At 45.4% G+C, this 22462-nt stretch overlaps 1 protein-coding gene across 1 annotated transcript in view; it reads right to left on the minus strand.

Moving 5' to 3' along the window:
- Nucleotides 1-22462, minus strand: part of LOC126987761 (protein grainyhead-like) — a 387307-nt gene that overhangs the window by 214803 nt on the left and 150042 nt on the right. Inside the window, exon 4 of the mRNA XM_050845053.1 lies at nucleotides 7789-8560. Coding sequence (XP_050701010.1) covers nucleotides 7789-8560 — 772 coding nt within the window. The remainder of the gene's footprint in view (nucleotides 1-7788; nucleotides 8561-22462) is intronic.

Consider the following 22462-nt stretch of genomic DNA (forward strand, 5'->3'; position numbering starts at 1 on the left):
CAACGCCCCTACGCCCCCAGAAGCGACGTCCCAACCACTATCATTAACGTGTCTTTCTCGCGTCTCTGGTGTCCCAAACGGCAGAAAACACGGAGACAATTGTATGTGTTCAGGGTGTGACTTACGACGCGGACACGAGAATGGCACGATGTTCAATAGAATTCTTCCAACACCTGCCTTTTATTTTTTTTTGGTTTTGTTATGTCACCGTTATCTTGATTCATCGTTAAGGGTTCGGGGATAAGGAAGTGAAGTGTTTTTTTCTCTCTCTTTCTTTGTATAAACGAGAATTTCTATAAAGACTGGAGAAGTTGAGATTGATGATGAAAGAAGAAATACATCCACTTCCTTAGTTAAATATCCCCCCCCCCCCCCCCACACACACACACACAGACGCACACACGACATTGACGCGTGGTGTGAAATGTCCGTCAGGGGAGATATTACGTCATTGCTAAAGGGTAAAAATGCAATAAAAAAGTGAAATTAATCGAAATATAAAGGAGGAGATGGAGGAGGAGGAGGAGGAGGAGGAGGAGGAGGAACTTATGATAAAAAAGATACCAAAAGACATTTAGTGTGATGCAAAATATCTTCAGAATACTCGATCAATTCATTCAGTACACACACACACACACACACACACACACAAAGCTACCCACACACAAACGTTACCTAAAAGTTCACCTGCAGCTTCCCTCCCTCCACACACACACACACACACACACACACACACACACACACAAGATAATAAAAAAACGTATACTATAAAAAACCGGAGACAATACTTGGTCCCCCGAGGTTGAAACGGAACAATGGGAAGATTACGGAGAGCCGATCATGTTAGAGTATCGAGCGAGGGAGAGCGAGAGAGTGTTATTAAGGTTCTCGAGGCAAAGGGCAGAGGGAACACGGAGGAGGAGGCGAAGACAAGCACAGTGAGGGTATGTGTTTGGAGGAGGAGGAGATAAGGGGAGAGAAGAGAAAATGGGAAGGGAAGGAAAGATAAGGGGGTGGATTGGAGTTGTTTGGGAAGGGTACAGAGAAGACAGAGGAGTGGTGTAGGATAGGAGATAAGGGGAGAGAAGAGAAAATGGGAAGGGAAGGAAAGATAAGGGGGTGGATTGGAGTTGGTTGGGAAGGGTACAGAGAAGACAGAGGAGTGGTGTAGGATAGGAGATAAGGGGAGAGAAGAGAAAATGGGAAGGGAAGGAAAGATAAGGGGGTGGATTGGAGTTGGTTGGGAAGGGTACAGAGGAGTGGTGTGGGATAGGAGATAAGGGAAAAGAGGAAAATTGGAATGGAAGGAGAGATAAGGGGAGGGAGGAGGAGTTGGGAAGGGTGCGGAAGAGGAGTGGAGTGTAGGATAGGGAATAAGGGAAGAGAGGAAAATGGTAAGGGAGGGAGAAATAAGGGAAGGGGATAGAAATAAAAAAGGTACAGAATTAAAGAAGTGTAGGATAGGAGAGAAAAGAAAGGAAGAAATAAGGAAGGAATAGGAGTTCGGAAGGATACAGAATAGTGGAGTGTAGGATAGAAGAGAAAAGAAAGAAAGAAAGAAGGGATAGGAGTTAGGAAGGATACCGAAAAAAAGAGTGTAGGATAGAATAGAAGAGAAAAGAGAGGATAGATAGATACATGAATAGACAGATGAGTGAAATAAAACATCGATATGAAAGCTCTTGTCATTCAGTAAAGAGGAAAAAGAAAACATTGAAATAAAAAAATAATAGATCAGGTCTTAATCTATAAAATCTCTACCAATTTCACAAGCTGGCGGCAAATTATTTCTTTCTTGTCGAGTCTCAGAACAAAATCTAAAATACCTGACTGCCGAACCTTGAAAAATGAACGGAAAATAACCGGGGAAGCAAAAATAATAACACTTGCAAAATACACACATTCATAAAAAGTATTTGATTTACGAGAGAGAGAGAGAGTGTGTCTGTGTGTCTTTGTGTGTGTGTGTGTGTGTGTGTGTGTGTGTGTGTGTGTGTGTGTGAGCGCCACCCAAGACAACACACACACACACACACACACACACATACACACACACATACACACACCTGGTTGCCGGAAGCTGTCCTGCCCAGGTAAGAGAGAGAGGAGGAGGAGGAGGGAGAAGGAGGGGAGCTGATTATCCTACTGAAGGAACGGCCGCGGCGGGAGGCGTGGGTGAAGGAGGGAGAGGGGGGGGAGGGTCAGCACGAGAAGCCTTCAAGCACGTGTGGGCTACTCTTCTCTCTCTCTCTCTCTCTCTCTCTCTCTCTCTCTCTCTCTCTCTCTCTCTCTCTCTCTCTCTCTCTCTCTCTCTCTCTCTCTCTCTCTCTCTCTCTCTCCATCCTCGCCCCTCCCTCACTCTTCCCTTCTACCACTCGTGTTCTTCTCCCTTGCCTCCCTCACCTGGTCTTCCCTCGCCCCGCCCTTCCCGCGCCCTGGTCCGCCCTGTCTCGCCCTCCTCTTATCTCTCCCATCTCTCCTCTACCACCACCACCACCACTATTGCTATAACTAACTCCATGCTTCCTCTCTATTACGCCGCTCCTTCATGTCTGTGCTACGCGGGGGGAGCTCACCTGTGACTAATTGCGGTCCATTTCCTGCGTGTTTCTTTAGCGTAATGATAATAATGGAAATGAAGGAGAAATTGTTTATGTTTATACGTAGAGTTTATCCGAATGCTTTATAGGTGGGTGGTATATGTACGTTCGCTTTCCTTTACTGTTTTATTATTATTATTTTTTCGGGGGGGGGGAGGGGGGGGGCTTGTTTGTGAGTGTGTGTGGGTGTGGGGGTAGGAGGGGGTGGGTAAGGGGGTTGTGTGCGTGTGTGTGTGTGTGTGTGTGTTCCTTCCTCATTAGCACCTCTTGGCGTCTTCGGGAGCGCCAGTAAAGGGCTCTCTAGCGTGAAGCCTTCGAAATCATCCTGCTTCCTTCAGTTATCAATGGAAAGAATCAGAACTTCTCTCTCTCTCTCTCTCTCTCTCTCTCTCTCTCTCTCTCTCTCTCTCTCTCTCTCTCTCTCTCTCTCTCTCTCTCTCTCTCTCTCTCTCGTTTTGAATTACTTTATTATTTGTTCCCAGTGGTCGCGGGTCTCAGGGCGCACCCACACTCCCTCCCTCCCTGGGCCCGCGGGGAGGCCTCTCATCTTTCCAGCCGGTTCTCGGGGTTCCCTTCGTTCTATATACTATTACAACATTCCGCCGCGGTCTGTGTCGTTCTTAATTACTATTCCTCTTTTGAATGACCTGTTATAATCGTAGGCACAAGATTTTTCCATTTTTCTGTCTCTCTACAGCACTTCGGAAACAACTATATTATTGTTTTTTTTTTAATTTGGTGTGTTCAAGATTTTTTTTCGCAGCGGTCGTGGTAAAATGTTATTCCTCTTTTCAATGACCTGTTATTATCGTAGGCACAAGATTTTTCCATTTTTCTATCTCTTTACAGCACTTCAGAAACGACTATAGTATTGTTTTTTCATTTGGTGTGTTCAAGATTTTTTTTTTCGCAGCGGTCGTGGTAAAATGTTATTCCTCTTTTCAATGACCTGTTATTATCGTAGGCACAAGATTTTTCCTTATTTCTGTCTCTTTATAACTTTCTTCGTTAGCGACAAAAAGTAGTGTGAGATTTTTGTGAGAAATTTCTTTTTTACTTGTCAGTCTGTTTTGCACTAAGTTATTATTCCTTTTTTTTTCAGCAAGTCGCGTTACAATCGTATATACGGGAAATTTTCATCGTTCTGTTCCTCTACAACATTTCGGAAACAACAAAATATATTCACTGATATTTTTGTAGTGTCCGACATTTCCTTTTTTTGCAGTGTTTTGTCAGGGCTAAACAAAATGTCTTGGCAAATATTTTTCTAGTGTGTCCGAAATTTCCTTTTTTTGTAGTGTTTTCTCATGGCTATGGTATCAGACAGCCAGCACAGACATGGACGAGTCGTTAGCTACATCCATTTTCCGCCCCTAAATAGCAAATGACGTGAATTACTCTGATTATTTTCTTATATTCCAACGTCACATAAATCAGTTTTTTCCCACACACAACCAGCCCACAATGGAGGAAGATGCCGCCTCGCTAAACACACTCTCAACACGCTGTCAATACTCCCCCAAGAGGCGCCCCATCGACGATTCCCCACAAAGCCCCTCGAGCGAGATTTTAGGTCACGCGGGACATGCTCAGCCACGCTAAAAATTGCCCACCCATCTCCCTTAGCGCTGCCACCCATCCCGCCACCCGCCGCTGCCTAAACACCGACCCCAACGTGAAATCCACTACCGTTTAGCGCCTCCTTTTACGGGTGATCGGCTCTGCTCCCCGTCCGCGTGTGCATCCAGGCCTTCTCGAAACAAGTATTTAATTGGTACGTTATTTTCCGGTGGTCTGCATCTGCCTCATCACTAACGGGACTCGGTGTGCTGGAGAAGAGGGGAAGGATTTTGTTTTTGGCTGCATCGGATTTACTATATCTTTTCCTCTTTGTTTTATGTGAGGAAATTCTGCACAGGAAGTCGAAGCACGTGAGGAAAATAGAATAATCTGTTTCCTGCACTAATGTTTTTAAGCTGAATGCAAACAGTTTATAGTTTTCCAGTCAAAGCAGAATGATATATCGTCACCTTCGTAAATAAACCGCCAAAGTCATTATTTTCTACTTTACAGGAAATCAGAAAATAACTGTCATCATCTCATTTGGCTTAAGATTTAGGCAGGAATGAAAAGGCCAATTCTAGAACCAAACACACTCAAACCCTGAGTAACGAAGGCAACTATACAAAAATGGGCGTCACTTGATGAAAAACTGATGTAAACAAAAACCTGGAAATCCCTGAAAAATGACTTAGGCGATTATTTTATGAGGGTGACGATATGATTCTTTCTGCACTGCTTTTAGGGGATCGAAATTGATGAACACTGTAGTTATAACTTGCCGCACCATCCCAGCATTTCAGAACTACTCTTACTTAGCGTCCTGAGCCTTGAAATTATTACTTTTTCTGCTGGTTTACATTTATATTCAGTACGAAGAAATAACCTGAGCATTTGCTGACGATACAAAACATAAAATTTTAAAGCAGACAAAAATCAGAGGCGAACTTTTGTGATTTTTTTATGGTTATTTTCACAACTGAGTCGCCTTCTCATCACTTCTAAAGGACTGACTTTTCTTTGGTGCCTGTATACTGTATTTTTTCTGCACGTATTGTGGTTTCATATGAGGTTTTCCTACAAGGTATATTTTTCCACTATTTATTTTATTGTATCTGATTGTCTGATTCGTCCCAGACTCGGTGCTGCCAAACTGGACACAGCAATATCACAGTGAGAACACTTGAGAGGATTATATTGGCGTCAACGTGAGATTTAGCTTGACACACATTTCCCCTAACTTGGAAACGTAGGTATGAGGTCTAAATCACGGTCACTATTAGGCGACACATTTCTCAAGCTGTGGCAATAATATATATTTTTTCGCATCCCCCCATACGTGTGCCTTAACACCTCCAAACTGATTTGCAGGGCTGTCACCCGCTCACACTCGTAAGGCGAAAATAATAGATATATTTTCAAGTTTTCTTTTCTTCTCACTTTAACATCAAGTGCTTGCGTGTGTGTGTGTGTGTGTGTGTGTGTGTGTGTGTGTGTGTGTGTGTGTGTGTGTGTGTGTGTGTGTGTGTGTGTGTTGGTACGTGTATGCATGCTTTCACTGCCTATTGGCATGCACGCTTGTAATACAGGATAATATGCAGCACTTTATGTTGTTGATGTTACGAATATTAACTCTGCCAAAGCTATGACATGCATGCAAAAGAAAAAACAGTAACTTCATCATGCATTCCTTTCAGTGCTTGAGACCCAGGAACACTTCAGGTGGCGGCACGTTTTAGGAGCGTTACTGGAGCACACCGTTCTGTCCACTTCACACTATTAACCAGCGTAACGTACATCCCATTGTTCACGGCCAGGCACTTTATCTATCACGGGGCACACGCGTCTCCTTGTCTCCATCCTCCTCATCCTCCTTTTTCCAGATTTCTTACCCTTCTTGTAATTACATCTTGTGCCACATGTGGATTGCCTTGTTTCCACGTGCCGCCCAGGGAGGAGGAGGCGGAGGAGGCTGACATGGGTCGCGAGATGTAGTGCCGAGTCATGGGGTCGAGTGCTGGCCTGCCCTTCCTGCTCACGACGACGCCCGGGGCAAGGCGGGGATCACTGCACCCACGATGAATGGAGACTTCGGCGAGTCGTAGATAATGTTCCAGTGGGCGGCGGGAGGCGGGCGGCGAGCGGCTTGCGCCCACCGAAGACCCTCTCATTAGCGTTCCCCTGGCCACCGTTTGCATATATGAGGCTCACAAGGCGTAACGTAAGACCCACTGAGTAGCTGCCGACACTGACCGTCCACCAATTTTGTTTTCACGGGTGTACTCAAGCCACACAGGAACCACTCGTGTTTTCCGAAGACTTTTTCCATATACACACTGTTTTCTTTGGGATCTGACATGCTTGTAAACGATCACACTTCTTGAAATACACCACAGAATAAAATATAATAAAGATATGTAAAATGAAGTTGGTTATGAAGCTGAAGAACACTTAGGGTTTGTGAAGGAAAGGTAGGATGGATAGAAAAAAATACTAAGGGAAAGAAATAAAGGAAGCAAAAAAAGATGGCAGGAGAAAAGAAAGGAATAAATCAAAGAACGAAGGATGAATGGTGAGGCAACCGACATATTTATGCACAGGACGCGAACGCAAGGGATGACCATGCAGCTCGTGGCTAGACCAACTGTACCGAAGAAGGAATGCTGAGTGAAAAATGATATACCGTCAATAGGCCGAAAAAGTACGAGACGATCCTTGATAACACACGAAGCGAATGAAACAAAAATAAAATAAGACTGACTGATAAAGTAAATAAAAACAATAACAAACACAAATAACGACGAGGGAAGGTGAGCTCCCTACATGACGACACAGTGACAGAAGTGTATGAAGACAAAAAAAAAAAATGAATAACAACAGAAGGAGTTTTTGGTGCGTGGCGTCCTTGAGGGATAAGTTACCTCGTCCAGCCGGAGCAGCCAGGACAGGGGAAAAAAATGTAAGCTCGAGATTCTAGTTTCCCCGCCACGCCGAGGAGGTGCTGAGGCGTTTATTGTGACATGTGAAGCCTCGAGGAAAAAAAGTGTGAGTTATACGAGGCGGCGGGCGAGGAGGAGCCCCGAGGCGCCTCTCCGCGGGCTGCGAGGCATCAGGAGCAGCCTTATAAGTTATGCTGATGATGGCGCTGATGCCGGAGAGAGAGAGAGAGAGAGAGAGAGAGAGAGAGAGAGAGAGAGAGAGAGAGAGAGAGAGAGAGATTTTTTTTTTCAATGTGTATATTCCCCTTTCGCAAATCATTCAAACGAACTCTAAAGGATAAATGGACAATATTTCACTGCATTATAACACGAACGTAGATTATCTGAAATTTTCCACGCTTTGAAGGATCAGATTAATAATATTGGATCAGTGAGAATCGCAATACGTGAATTGAAGGGAAAGTGAAAATGCACATGGACTTAAAAGAGATCGTCGTATTTGAACTGAGAGAACGTAATGTGAAACTCGCGACAGCCTGGTCAGTGGGCACTGTGCTACAAAAAAGACGGTTCATAGTGATGGACGGAAAACACTGCGACAAAACTGTTCCTGTTGAAGGGGAGCACTACGAGAGCTGAGGCAAGGTAAAGAAGACAGAAACAGCACGAGCATGCACCAGAGTACTCACCTGTGTGAGGACGGGCTGGTCCCGCGGCGTGATAGCGTCGGCGGAGATGCCCGAGTCCGCGGGCGACGGTAAGTCCACGGTGAGGTTGCTGGAGACGCCGTTAGTTTTGTACGGCGGTCTGAGATATCGGTCGAATCCCGCATCTGTGGAAGGGTATTCCTGGCGCACTGCATACTGCTGCTCGCTAGACGGGTAATAGTCACGATAGTAATTGTCTGTGACGGTATACACTGCGGGGGATCCACGCACGGCGGGCGAGGTGCTGCTGGAGTAGGGCTGCGGCGAGGGCGACAGGTAGGGCGAGACGTGCTCGTAGCTGGACTGTGGGGAGGAGGCCGAGAACCCGGCCAGGTAGCTGCCTGTGCCGGCGCTCATCTTCTCGCCTGAGTCGAGCGGCGCCTGGATGACAAGTGTGTGGTTAGAGCGAGGACGGTCCCCCGGCTCTACTTTGAGGCCTTGGTGCTCCAGCTCTTCTTTGATCACGTGGTGATCGAGGTCGTCCTTGAGGGAGGTCGCGACGTCGAGCGAGGGCGGCGAGTCTCCCTGGGGTGGTGGCGGGGGGAGGAGCGGGCGTCGCTTGTCGCACAGCACGCCGCGGTCGGCGGGACTGACGGCCCGGCGAGTCAGATCCTCTGGCTCCGGCTTGACGACCTCCGTACCGCCCGCAAACAGGAGCCCCTCCACGGGCGCCGCCCCCGACACGCCCTCAGACACCCCGTTTGTCATCTTGCAGTCCACCGCACCGCCCATTACCGGGCTTCCAACCCCAGACCTGCAGACAAAGGGAGGTAATGAGTAACAGTAAACCAATCACCACTCAGGGAGGGGCAGGGCTAGATAATCTAGGGAAGCGGGGAGGGCCAATCACCGGGCGGGAAGACTGGAAGGCGGGACCGACCGTGCGGAAACTCCTCCCACCAATCTTCGGGCCGCGGAGGGGTGCCAGTCCCCCTTACGTAATGCCCTTTACTACCACAACCCTAGAGAGGCACACTGATCATGGTGGACATACGAAGTACACTTATAATGTATACAAATCAATAGAAGTAGGCAAAGAGATTAAATACAAAAACAAAATACACTGCACCTAACTCTTTCCCTCCGCCTCCTTACCCCCCTCCCCCTTGCCCCAGCACTCCCCGGCCTCCCCCCGCCCGCCGCCCCATGCCACAGCTCTCCACCGTCTCCCACGCTCCCCGAGGTCCAGCCTCACGGAAGTTCATGCAGGCGTCGCGGATGACGCCGCCAGGCACTGGTTCCCACGTCTTACATCAGTCTTCCGGCCATGCCTTCGTCTCTGCTTCATTAGATGCTCACACAGTTTTGTTTAGCGTTCGTTATTTCAGTGCAAGATTCTATCACAGATCGTGGCAGTATGTAACAGGAGGATACATTATTCACGCACAACAGCCATTTTGTATTGCATTGCGTGACGAGAGATGATTTGTGACAAGAATAAAACGTAGAACACACACACACACACACACACACACACACACACACACGAAACTGCACTGCGAGAGAGAGAGAGAGAGAGAGAGAGAGAGAATGGGGGGTGGGGGGGAGAGGAGGTAAAAGCAGGCAGTACGACCATATTAAGTGCTGTAGTAAGGAAAGCTAACCACGGCCATCACTCCACCCCATCACAAACACCCAAACACAGTCGCCCCTCCAAACATAAACACCTCCACCAGAACATTCACATAACACACAAGGCCGGGAGAGCAAGACGAGAAACGAGAACTATAACATCGAGAACTTGAACCCGTAATCCCGTCCTTGCCACCACGTGTCTAGCAGCAGATAGTTGACGCACAAACAGAACTGGAAGGAGCCGCGGCCGGTCAGCGAGGTCGCGGATTCATCACTTCCTTGGGGGTGGCTGGACAACTCTCGGGGGGTTGCCACGCTAGTAACACCGTTTGGCTCAAGGCCAGGCAGACCTTTGGCCCAACAGGTTCTATTCTTAGGGCATCCTTCTCCTGACTTCCCGTACACACATACATACATACACACTTACACAGACATACAAGCAAACACACACACACACACACACACACACACACACACACACACACACACACACACACACACACACGAAAGTACACTTGCAAACAAACACATACACATAAACTAAGTTACACATGAAAACAAGCACACAAATACTTACACACTAACCCACACATACGAAAATACACTTACAAACAAACACTCATACACCTATCTGCCTACACACACACACACACACACACACACACCTAACCGGTCAGTGTAAAATTTAGCTGTACAACAAGAGTGGCTGGATTGCGAGACACACACACACACACACACGGACATAACCGTACACTGATCAAAAAAGCATTCCTCTCTCTCTCCCCTATTCCTTTCTTCTTTTTTTCTCTCCATTTATACATTCCTTCTCATATCCTCTTATTCTTCACTTTTCTCCTTCATATATACATTTCATCTCCTATTCCTTCATTCTTCTCCTTTCTCTTTCATCCTTGCATTCTCCTCTCCTTATATTCCCTTCCTCGCTTCTCTCCTCAATCTATATATTTCTTCCTATATTCCCCTATTCCTCACTATTTCCTCTCTTCTCCTTACTGTCTCCCTTTCTATTCCCTTCTCTCCTTGTCCTTGTTTCTCATTTTTCCTACTCTTCTTTCCCTCTTTGTAACTGCTATGCCTTCCTCCCTCTTCCATCCTTCTTCTTGCTAAGTCTTATCCCGTTTCCCTCATAATCATTTACTCTCTTATCTTAAATCCATTTCCTCTATCTATGTTTTCCCTTATCATCACATTCTCTCTTTTCTTTAATCCATCTCCTCTATCTATGTTTTTTTTTTCTATGCATTCCTCGATTTCTCATTTTTACCATACTCGGTCTCTGTCAACTTGCTCTTCTCCTTTCTCTTCTCTCCTTTGTATTGTGTCTGTCTTTTAATGTCGCATCGTCCCGTTTGTCTTGTGTATGTTAAGAGGTCAACGTGCAGTAACATTCCAAAACTGTCTATCCGTCTACTTGTGCATCCTTGTGGTCTGGCGTTCTTGTATGACCACCATACCGACAATTTTGGGCGTTCTGTTACTTTTCTTGATTATATAAAAGGGCACTAGGAGGTCTATTTCCATGGCTTGTGTCCATGTGCATAAACAAACTCACAAACCTTATATGTATTTTTTTTTACAGTGAAGGAAGAAGCTCAAGGGAATACAAAGAGAAAAAAAGCCCGCTAATCAAGAGAAAAAAGCCCACTAATCACTGTCCCTAAAGCTCTAAATCTGCCTAAAGCCCTTACGTCTACATCTCCTTAAAATATTTTACGTGAATTAGCTCTCTATCTTCACCATTTGTTGATTTCAAGGGGGTATTTTTACACATATCGTGAATTCATCAAAGCATTTTCTTCAAGCAACATCCCAAGTTTTAAGTTCCAATTTTCTAACCTCAAAACAAACATGAATTTCAGCCTTTTTCATTTAGCAAAACTTTAAAGCACAAAAAAATGTCTCTTTAACATCCTAAGTTCTCAATTTCTACCCTCAAACGTATGTGAATTTTAGCTTTTTCATTTAGCAAAAACAATAAATTACATAAAAATTCATCTTTGTACCACTAGGAAAACTTGTAGAGGATAAAATTTCCATGTATAATTTATTCTCTTTCAGTTTTCACCTTTTCCACTTTATTCCATTACTTCTCTCCCGTACAGCTCTGATCTTATCTTTTCCCTTCAATCCTTATAATCAATGTCTATTCTTCTTATAATTTACCGCCCTCCTTTAATTCTGTAACTCCACTTTTCCGAATTTCTTAATACTCTCAAGTCTTCCTCCTCCTCCCACTTTCTCAATCTTTTTCCATTCTCCTTACTGTCTCCTCAGCTTTTCTTATTGCAGTCATTTCCTTCCATTCAGGTACTATTCTCTTCCTTCACTTTTCACATCTCACATTATCCTTTTCTTATTCCTTATTACTTTCACTCCCTTTTCCCTTTCATTGTCCTTCCTTCACTATTCATATTTCCCTCACAGTCATTCCCTCTCTTTGCTATCTTATTTTCTTCTCCCTTCTCGCCTTGTCCCTGCTTCTCATCCCTTTTACTTTCTTTCCCTTTACGTACTGATAGGCCTTCACCTTCCTTCCTTTTCCTTGCTTACTCTTATTTAATTTCCATCACAATCGTTTCCAAACTTTTCTTCCCGAGGTTCATTTCTTCTCCCTTCTCTACTTGTCTGTTTCTACTCCTTTCCCTTCACGTACTGCTATACATACATTCCTCTTCATTTTCCGTACTGAGTCCTGTCTAATTTCCCTCATAATCATAACCTCATTTCTCATTACTTGTTCTCCCTTTCTACTTACTTCCCTCTTTCCCACTGTTTCTCCTTCTCCTCCATACCTTCTCCATCCTTCTTTCTCCGTACGCAATCTTATCCAATTTTCCTCACAATCATATCCTCATTTCTTAACACTTTCTCTCCCTTTCCTTCACGTCCCTCCTCCCCATTCCCTTCAGCCCGCGGTCTCAGCAATGTATAAGGGAGTCGCTGGCGGGGCTGACGGACAAGGCGCCAGACAACCTGCGAAGTGCAATCAGCGCCCCGAGGAGACTTCTAATTACCTTTTTTTACAGGTAGGAAAGGTATGGGTGCCACAGCGGGTCTTGGTGTTGTTACTGTTGTGTTGGTGGGAGTGGTGGTGATGGGTCTGGTTGGTGGTGGTAATGGTTGGTAGTGAGGTAGGTTGGTATGTAAATGGGAGGGATGATGATGGTGGTGATGGTGGTTGCAACTGTGGTGGTGATAAGGGCAGTTGTGGTGGTGGTGGTGGTGGTTGTGGTGGTGATGGTAGTAGTAGTGGTGGTTATGATACGATTTTTAGCATTAGTTACTGTTGTAGTCGTTGTTGATGTTATTGTTGTCCATGCTGTTTTTGCTTCATTTCTGTAGTTGCTGTCGTCATTGTTATTGAAGACAGTGCAAAGGTGGTGGTGATGGTGGTTTCTCGAGGTGGTATTCGCGGTTGAAGGTGGAGATAACGGCGACAGTGGTGGAGGTGGTGGTGGTGGTGAAGGTGGTGGGTGACGGCAGGAGCAACAACAAACGACGGTCATGGCAGCTGGTGGTGGTGGTGGTGGTGGTGGTGGTGATGCTTGCGGTGATAGCAGCGCCATAAAGAATGCTGTGATGGTGGGGGTGATGGCGGCTAATGGTAGTGAGAAGGGTAATGGCGGTGGTGGAGTTGATGGGGGTGGCGGAGGTAATGGTGGAGGTGATGGCAGTGGTGGTGGTGGTGGTGGTGAAGGTGGTGTTGATGGCAGTATAGTATTTCAAAGAGTAATTTCGCAACATCACAAGGTATCTCAGACGCAACACCTAGGCAATACTGATCCTATAGAAGGTGTTGTAGTGTATTTCCTAGTCTTGTCGGGGGAATCCAGTTCTTGATGTTTTTTATATATATTTTCCGAGACTAGGGAATCTTGGACAGGTTTTTCTCCTTTTCTTTCACCTAGACGAGTATTTCTTACCTCTAGAGCCAGTCTCGCCCTTCTAACTCATTTTTCCTTTCCGTCACCCACTGTTCCTTCCTTTACACCCGGCTGCCCCTTCCTCTCCGCCCTGACCCAACCCTCTAGAACTATATCTTTTTCCCTCTTTCTTTACCATCTGCTCCCTCTCGTCCGGTCTGCCCATCACGCGGCTCCAGAACTAAGTTGTGTCACTTTATTTGTTCCTTCCCTTCAATCACCCGTTGTGTTCATTTACCTCGAGGATACCGATTTTTGTCCTCCTTCTGATTTCTCCGTCCTTATGCCAGGCAGTCCTACCTCTTCCCTCCCTTTCTCCTGGCCCTTGTGTGTCCTTCCTTCACCTCCTATTCTCCTATGTGTCCCGCCTTCCCTCGCGCTCCCAGGTGGTCGTCGAGGGCACGCAGGTGTGGCCGCTCATCACGGACCTGAGTTATGGCACCATCCGAGACCTTATGATGGGTGTAAATTGCAGGTAATAGACTCCGCGAGGTATTTTCTTCGCTTCGAATCTTTTCACCTGGTTGGAAAGCGGCCCACACACACCTCGAATTAATTCCAAATACGGTGCTTGAATCAATTTATGGGAGGTGATAACTTTTAACAAACATGCTGAGGCCCTGAGCAACGCCGGAATAACACACTGCCACGCAACGTACGACGGCAGATCAGCTTAATTACTACGTGTGACTTCCTCTGTGGGATATATTTCCTGGAAATTGGTTTGCGCTGCAGATATCTAATTTGCCTCGTTATCGCCTCCTTCCTGTGGCCGCCACCTCCGCGCCCGACGCCCGCGGACGAGTTGTGAAGTGGCTGTGACTCGGCGTGAATCATGAAGTGCATTTGCTCAAGCATTCATATGAAAAACATGACTTTCTACACGCCCTAAATTGTCGGAAAATTAAACTTGATCTTAGGAAGCATACATTCAAACACGTCATTCTGACCCAGCGAGGCTTGACCAAACAATTATGTGAGTACTAAGTGGGGGAAAAGGCGGAGGAAGATAACGAGGAGCATCCAAATAGAAGATACTCACAGTACTGTAAATAATAACTAACATGGGGGCGTTGTTCTTTTCTCCACACCTAGAAGAAGGGTGGACATGCTGCATCAAACACAGGGGGGCTTAAAACCTCTAATACCTCCTAATGAGGGTTCCTGCCTTACTCACACCTGCACCCCGCCCTCCCTGCTCCCCGTGCCCGTGTTTGGCGGCGTGCGGGTTGCGTGAGGCGAGGCTCGGGCGCTACGCCGGCTGGGTCACGCTTCGCCACGGCTTTCAGACAGATTCCCGCTCACATTGCTGCGAATCCATACCACTAGTTTTTGCGGAGTTTCGAAAGAAGACAAATGAGCGAATAACTCGGCCGGTAATGTCTTAGTAATTACGAAGCGAGAGAAAAGGGAAATATTAAGCGGCTGGTTTCGACTTTTGCGCTAATTGCACCATTGTCGTAATTTAGTTCCGTATGATATAACGGATAATTACGCGGAGAAATTCTTACGTCACGAATGAAAAGTGCGTTTGAAATAATAGCAGATATTGAAAAAAAAAGAGGTTAAGATTGCTATCACGGAAACCTATAAGCATTTGAAAGCACACACACACACACACACACACACACACACACACACACACACACACACACACACACAAGGTCAGAGAGAGGAGAGGGCTCTCTCTCTCTCTCTCTCTCTCTCTCTCTCTCTCTCTCTCTCTCTCTCTCTCTCTCTCTCTCTCTCTCTCTCACACACACACACACACACACACACACACACACAAGGTCAGAGAGAGAGGGAGAGGGCACATCACTCATTTCAGAACCCATTCTCTCTCTCTCTCTCTCTCTCTCTCTCTCTCTCTCTCTCTCTCTCTCTCTCTCTCTCTCTCTCTCGGCGGGGCGTAACACCTCAAAGCCTCCCGCAATCTGTCCCGCTCTCCTCCCCTTTCACTCACATTACTTCCTCGACTTTCACTTTTCCCTCAACCCGAGAAAAAGTGCAAAGAAAAAGCTACATCCATATATTACCGAGATCATAAAAGGAAGTACCTAGGCGTATTTTACTGCCCTCCGCCTCTCCCTCGCCTCCTGCCTCTTCCCCTGCCTCAAGCCCTTCACCTTTCGTTCTTATGTTCTTATGTTCTACCCCATGCTTTCCGTTGCCTTGGGTTCCGCCGCATCGAAGATACTCGTGTGGATTATAACTGAGTTGCAATCATAAGGTGAGTCTTGAGGAACCCGCAAAGAAGGAATACTATTAGACAACACACTAATAATAGTTTTGTTAGGAATAAAGATATGTGGGACAAATAACTGACCGCAAACACACACACACACACACACACACACACACATACACACTCGGTCGACCACTTAAGGACAGGCTGAGTCACATGATCGAGTTTTCTTCCTCCTTCGCTTACTCACTCACTCACTCACTCACTCACTCGTCCTACGCGACTATAGGAAATCATCGTGCTAAGGTCAGATATTCCGTCAGTTTATTTGTCAATGTAAAACTGGGACTTAACATCACCGATTCTTACTTCTCATGTCCACTTTTCTGTTTCTCCGTCTGATAGGAACACGAAAATCAAGAGCTACCGCATAATTCAGCTTAATGGCCCAACAGCCTCCTCAGCATACATAGTTACGGCAATGAAGCTCTATGGCCCCAAGACAACAAAAGCATTATGGCCCTAAAACTACAGCACTTAAGTTTCATGGCCAAACCTAACAACAGGACTTCACCGTCATGGTCCCCAAAGAACTACAGCACTTCAATACCATGGCCCTAAAACAATTAAAGAACTTCACACTAATGGCCCCAACACAATTAGAGCAATTCACCATCATGGCCCAACGCAATTACAGTACTATACAATAATGGCCCCAAAACAACTACACCACTTCACTATGCATGGTCAGCAAGGAAGCACAGTAGTTTAGCCCCATGGTCCCCGAAACACAGGTAAGCCAAGAATCCCGGAAAAAAGTTTGGAAAGTTTCGTTTAGTCGGCGCAACATTTGAGGCCATATGCCGGAGAGAGACAGAAGGGGAAGGAAATATAGGAGAAGGAAACAGATACCAGGAGACGGGACACAACCCCCGATTAAAACCTGGTACCCATTTACTGCTGGGTGGACAGGGGCGTAGGGTATCGGAAAAGCCGCCCAAATTTTTCCACTCCGCCCGGCAAGAGTCCCGGAACGTCTGAGAGGAGAATATAGCTATCGGTAAACCCATCTGAGGCGTGAGCTGCACCAAAAGTATATATTCCCTTAGGTTCTTCCTCCTTAATGAGATATGTGACTCAAGTTTCCTGGACATGATCACACTGAAAAATAAACAAACAAGTTCAGAGGTGAAACACGTACACGGTTGACCCCTGCCACCTGATCCCTCATGAGAGAAGAGAATAGACTTCGAGGTTTGTATGTAGTATTTAAACCCTTTTGCCGCATATTTTCTTCAAATATTAAACTGATGTGTGATGATAGGAAACTGACCCCTCTTTCGGCCACCTCTTTGGATTCTTTTTAGGAGCAGCGAGTAGCGGGCTTTTTTTTTTTTTAATTATGGTTTCCTTTTTTTGTGTGTGCCCTTGAGCTGTCTCCTTTGTTGTAAAAAAAAAAAATCCTTCTGACGTATTTCCTCCTTCCTAAATTTGAGACGTTTTCTTTTATTAGATTTTCCTTAAAGACGAAACATGCATCAGGTATTATTTCTACTTTCATTTACGTAGTCCTTCAAGAGTAGGTACATAATCACTTATTCTACAGTATTTCCTCCTTCCTAAATATGACCAGCCCTCTTTTGGCATTTTCCTATTATTTTCCTTATAGACGAAACACGTAGCAGTCAGTATTCTCATTTTCTTTTCTATACCCCTTCACGAAATAGAAAAACGCGTACTGGACAGGTAAAGGTATTTCTCAGGTGGAAGCAACAATTTCAAGATGGCGCGCGGTGCATGGCCAGCGCCCAGAGGCGGTGGCGTCACCCTCCCCGCGTCCCTGAGCCCGCGAGTAAGTGGCTCCAAGCAAGGTCTCGCCGGCCAGCATTTGGGTCATGAGGGCATATCGGAGGAAAGGCATCGCGTGACCTCAGAGCTGGCTGACCTTTCGCATTCTAAAGGTCAAGGGGGGAGAGGGGAGGGGAAGGGAGGGGTTTTGTGTGGTCAAGGCGTTGTGTTGTCCTTCCTTTCCTTTCCTTTCCTTTCCTCGCTTTCTGGTATGACATCAACATCTACATTCGTCTCATCCCGTTCGTAAGCAAACATCAAAAGAACAGAATCATCGCCTCTAAAATCTTATATAGTTACAGTTCTAAATAAAAAAAAGCTCAACACACTGTTTGGTTTGCTTGCAGGATTATTCTCCCTGTTAGTTAGTTAGTTAGTCTACGATCGTATTATAACCAAATCTTAAGTGCCAGTTATAAATGCAAAACAACAGTCTATTTAAATGTTTTCAGAACCAAACAAACTACACATCTTTATATACCCCGCGTTTTCATTTCCCTCCGTTAGTTAGTAAATCTACAACCTTACCATAACCCATGTGATCTTAAAAACAACAACTCGGGTATACAAAACAACACTCACAATAAACATTCTCAATAAACGTTTTCAGCAGGCAGGGAACGTTACCTCACTAAGAATACTCGAGCGAAGAGCAGGAGTGAGAGAGACTGAGGGAGAGACTGAGGAAGAGAGAGTGGGGTCCTCTGTTCGTCCCGAGGCACCAAAATATTAGGATTTCAAGGTACGGCAGACGCATTCATGTGATGCGGGTCAGAGGGAGGCACTTCTGACGGGCACGCAGCGGGGGTGGGATGGGGTGGGGTGGGGGGGACGTTTGTTAAAGAGGAGGATATGGATGACGAGGAGAAGGAGGGGAAGGAGGAGGATGAGAGGGGGTAAGGAAGAACAGATGAAGGACGAGGAGGATGAGGAATATAAAGATGTGTTAAAAAGAGAAAGGAAAGGAGGAGGAAGAGGAGGCGGAGGAGGAGGAATGTAAGAGGGAAGGAGGAAGAAAAGATGAAGGTGATGGAGGGGGAGAAGGATGAGGAATGAAAGAGTGTGATAAAGAAAGAAAGAAGAGGAGGAAGAAGAAGAGGAAGAAGAAGAGGAGGTGTACAAGGCTTATATACCCAGGCGAGGCGCTACTTAACCTAACCCGCTGTGAGGAAGATTAGATCCTTCACATGGAAATATCAAATCTAGTGCGATATGCTCAGGAGTAACACAGCACACACACACACACACACACACACACACAACCAGAATGAAGGTCAGGGCGCGGGTGTGTGGGGTGGGGATCGAGGGGGGATGTTGGGGGATGCAGAAAGCGTGGTCATCCGGGTATCGTCAGGGCACGGATAAGTCAGGGGTCACATGCAGCGGGGCAGTGCATTCAGAAGTGGACCCGTGCCGGCGGCGTACCCTGGCCGGACCTAAGAGCCTTGGTGGCGACCCTCACCAACATACCTCGAGCCTGAAGAACTATTTGCGAGAGACACACCGGGGCGATAACAGAACGACTTGAAGGGCGATTATGAATAGTGAGGGAGCCAAGAAAAAAGTGAAATGCCAAGTTGAAGTCCATTTTTGTAGGCGATGAAAAAATAATGAAACTAGTAATGTGTCCAGAAAAACCCCCATAGTGCTAATGAAAAACGAAACTAATAAGGCGAGACCAGCAAAAAATAAAGTATAAAGTTTTTGTAGGCGATGAAAAAAAAATGAAACTAGTAATGTGTCCAGAAAAGAAGAAAAAAACCACAGTGCTAAGTTTTTGTTCTCTAGGCAATGAAAAACGAAATTAATAAGGCGAGACCAGCAAAAAATAAAGTGTCAAGCTTCTGTAGGCAATGTAAAGCGAAACTAATAATGTAAGCCAAGGAAGCATTGAAACATTTGAAACATTTTATTATCCCTTAACAAACAAAACAAGCAAATAAAGCCTACAAATAATTACAGGTACTTAAGGGAAAGAAACACTATGCTAAGTTTGAGTTCATTACTGAAGACAAGGAAAAAAACAAAAACAATTAATGACCTTTCAAAAATAGGAGTTCCGTCGTTGGAAATATCACCCGAACCCTTTGGTGATGTAAATATGAAGGGAAGAAAAGAGTGATTTGTTAAGAATATGAAGAATTGTAACGCAGACATGGCAATGCTAACAAAACAACTATACTGAAGGACGCAAGGCAAATTTACGCAGCAAACCTAAAAAAATAAAAAAAAATAAATAAATAAACAACAAATATAACTTCTGACACACTAATGAAAGAAAAAAAAGCTTCCCCTTATAAGACAGCCATTGGACGCGCGAGGTCAGTCGAGGCCCGTCAATGTAAATCCGCATCGACCCAAAGAAGCTTCAGAACCATTACGATAAGAAACCACACCACCACCACCACCACCACCAGCATCACCAACATCACCGCTACCATTCGTAACAGTAGTAGTAGTAACTGAATTAAGGGGAGAAAGACATCAATAGTAGAGTCACCAACATCACCACTGCCATCCTTAACAGTAGATATATGGTGGTTTTATTAAGACGAGGGAGTTAACAGCCGCATCATCACCAGCAGCATCACCGAGAACAAGAACGGTAGTGTCTTTATGGGGAAGGTAGGAAAAAATGGTTAATTGTAAGAGATGTTGGGTGGGAAAAGTTGAAAATTTTAGGGAGGTTCGGGGTGGGAATGTCGGTAGGTTTTGGTTGATTCTGTATGACTGGTGGAAGGTAGAGAGATGGGATTAGTGTGCTTTGGTAGGGGAATGGTTGTAGTTTGTGTGGTAGGAATGGTGGTTGTAGTGGTGGAGGGAAAAGTAGGAAAAATTGGGAAAATAACAGAGGTTTTGGGTGTGAAAAGTTGAAATATTTTGGGAGGTTCGGGGTGGGAGCGTCGGTACGTTTTGGTTGATTCTGGATGACTGGTAGGAGGTAGATAGATGGGATTAGTGTGCTTTGGTAGGGGAATGGTTGTAGTTTGTGTGGTAGGAATGGTGGTTGTGGTGGTGGAGGGAAAAGTAGGAAAAAATGGGAAAATAAGAGGTTGTTGGTGTGAAAAGTTGAAATTAAAAAGAGGAGGAAACCAGCAGCACCAACCACATCAGTAGCAAGAACAGTAGTGGCTTTAGTAAGAGAAGAAAGCCAGCACCAACGGCATCATCAGCAGCACCAACAGCATCAGGAACAAGAACAGTAGCAGCCCGGCAGCCGTGTCCGTATCTCCGTCTCGTATTGGCCGGCTAAAAGCACCACCATCAGATGCCCGACAACTTTTTTTTTCTATCTTCTTTAATCAAACCAGTAGCACGTTGTCGCCTGATTGGTCGGCCCTCGCTCACACACACACACACACACACACACACACACACACACACACACACACACACACACTTTTGGAGCTCCTGAAGTGTGATTGATAAGAGACGGGAACTCACGGCAGGTCGAGAGAGACTGAGAAGACGATCAGAGAAGTAGGTTTGGCAATATAGGATCAAATTCCATAGATGAGTTGAGGAATGTAGGCGAGAGGTTTGTCCAACGATATTGATAATGGTAATCGCTGCTGGACGCTTAGTTTTAATTGTACTTTTTATGTTATGACTCAAAAAAAACATAATTTTAACCCCTTGACTGCGGATTTCCTACCAGAAGACATCGCCAAGCTACGGGAGTGGAACAAAACGTGGCTGCTACAATTCAATGAAGAAAAATGTAAAGTCCTGCACCTTGGGAGGGGAATCGAGCATACCAATACCACATGGGAAACGCTCCACTATCCACCGCAGAGGCAGAGAAAGACCTGGGACTATATGTTACCAGGCTACCAGGGAAGGACAAATCCGTGCCAATCGCAGCGGACGGGTTAAGAGCCATATTTCAAGACTCGATTTCAAAGAGTTAATGAATTCATCCACGTTGTTCGTTTGAGACATGACAAACTATACAAAATTTGAAGTCGCACGATCCATAACTTGTACCGTAGTTTTACACAAAGGTTATAAAAAAATTTTAGGAAGCATATTTCCAGACTCGCATCCTAATATTAAATAGTAAATGTAATCATCTTCGTTGCCGTTTTATGACATGACAAACTATACAAAATTTGGAGTCGCACGAGCCATAAAATTTACCGTACATTTTAACATAATGGTAGTAATTCAATAAATGTTATACCAAAGTGATGCACCGGTCACATATAATCTCAGACTATACAAAATTGGAGTGGGATTAACCATAAGTTTTAACATGTTTTTACACAATGGTGGTAATTCTGTAAACGTTATACCAAAGTGATGCACAGGTCATATAGGCTGGTATTACAAGGCACTTGACCATATCACATCAGCTATTTCTAAAGGTCAAAGAGAGGATCAATCGGGTTTTAATGAGCGTTTCTTTAGGTTCACGGTACAGAAGAAGGGTCAGACTACCACCAGGGTCATAAAACTACCCCTGGAAATGCCCACAACTCCTACAAAAGCCTTGTCAAATATGTGTTCTTGGGCAGCGAAATGTCTCAAAATACGACCCCTAATATCATACCCTCACGGCTGCTTCAGAACCCCGCCAGCCGTTGACAGTAATCGTGGCTAAGGAGACAGTCTCATCCTCAGATCTGCATTAATAATTATCACTTCTCGACACGTAAAAGATAACACGGAGGGAACAAACATGAACTATTATTTTCTATTCCTATTCTTATTAAAACCGCGATCAATTTTCCTCCTTAACACTTTCTTGTAACTTTAACAATCCTAAAAAGACAAAAAAAGTTATATTCGCTTCAAATTCCTCAGGTGTTGCTGCCTTTGTCAAAAAGAATCAAGGGGGGAGGAGGAGGGAGGAGGGGAGAGGAGAGAGAGAGAGAGGAGAGAGAGAGAGAGAGAGAGAGAGAGAGAGAGAGAGAGAGAGAGAGAGAGAGAGAGAGAGAGAGAGAGAGCCAGAGAGAGAGAGAGAGAGAGAAAAAGAAAGAGAGAGAGAGAGAGAGAGAGAGAGAGAGAGAGAGAGAGAGAGAGAGAGAGAGAGAGAGAGAGAGAGAGAGAGAGAGAGAGAGAGAGAGAGAGAGAGAGAGAGAGAGAGAGAGAGAGAGAGAGA

This window comes from Eriocheir sinensis, chromosome 66 (genome assembly GCF_024679095.1).
Source record: "Eriocheir sinensis breed Jianghai 21 chromosome 66, ASM2467909v1, whole genome shotgun sequence".
NCBI classification, from domain to species: domain Eukaryota; kingdom Metazoa; phylum Arthropoda; class Malacostraca; order Decapoda; family Varunidae; genus Eriocheir; species Eriocheir sinensis.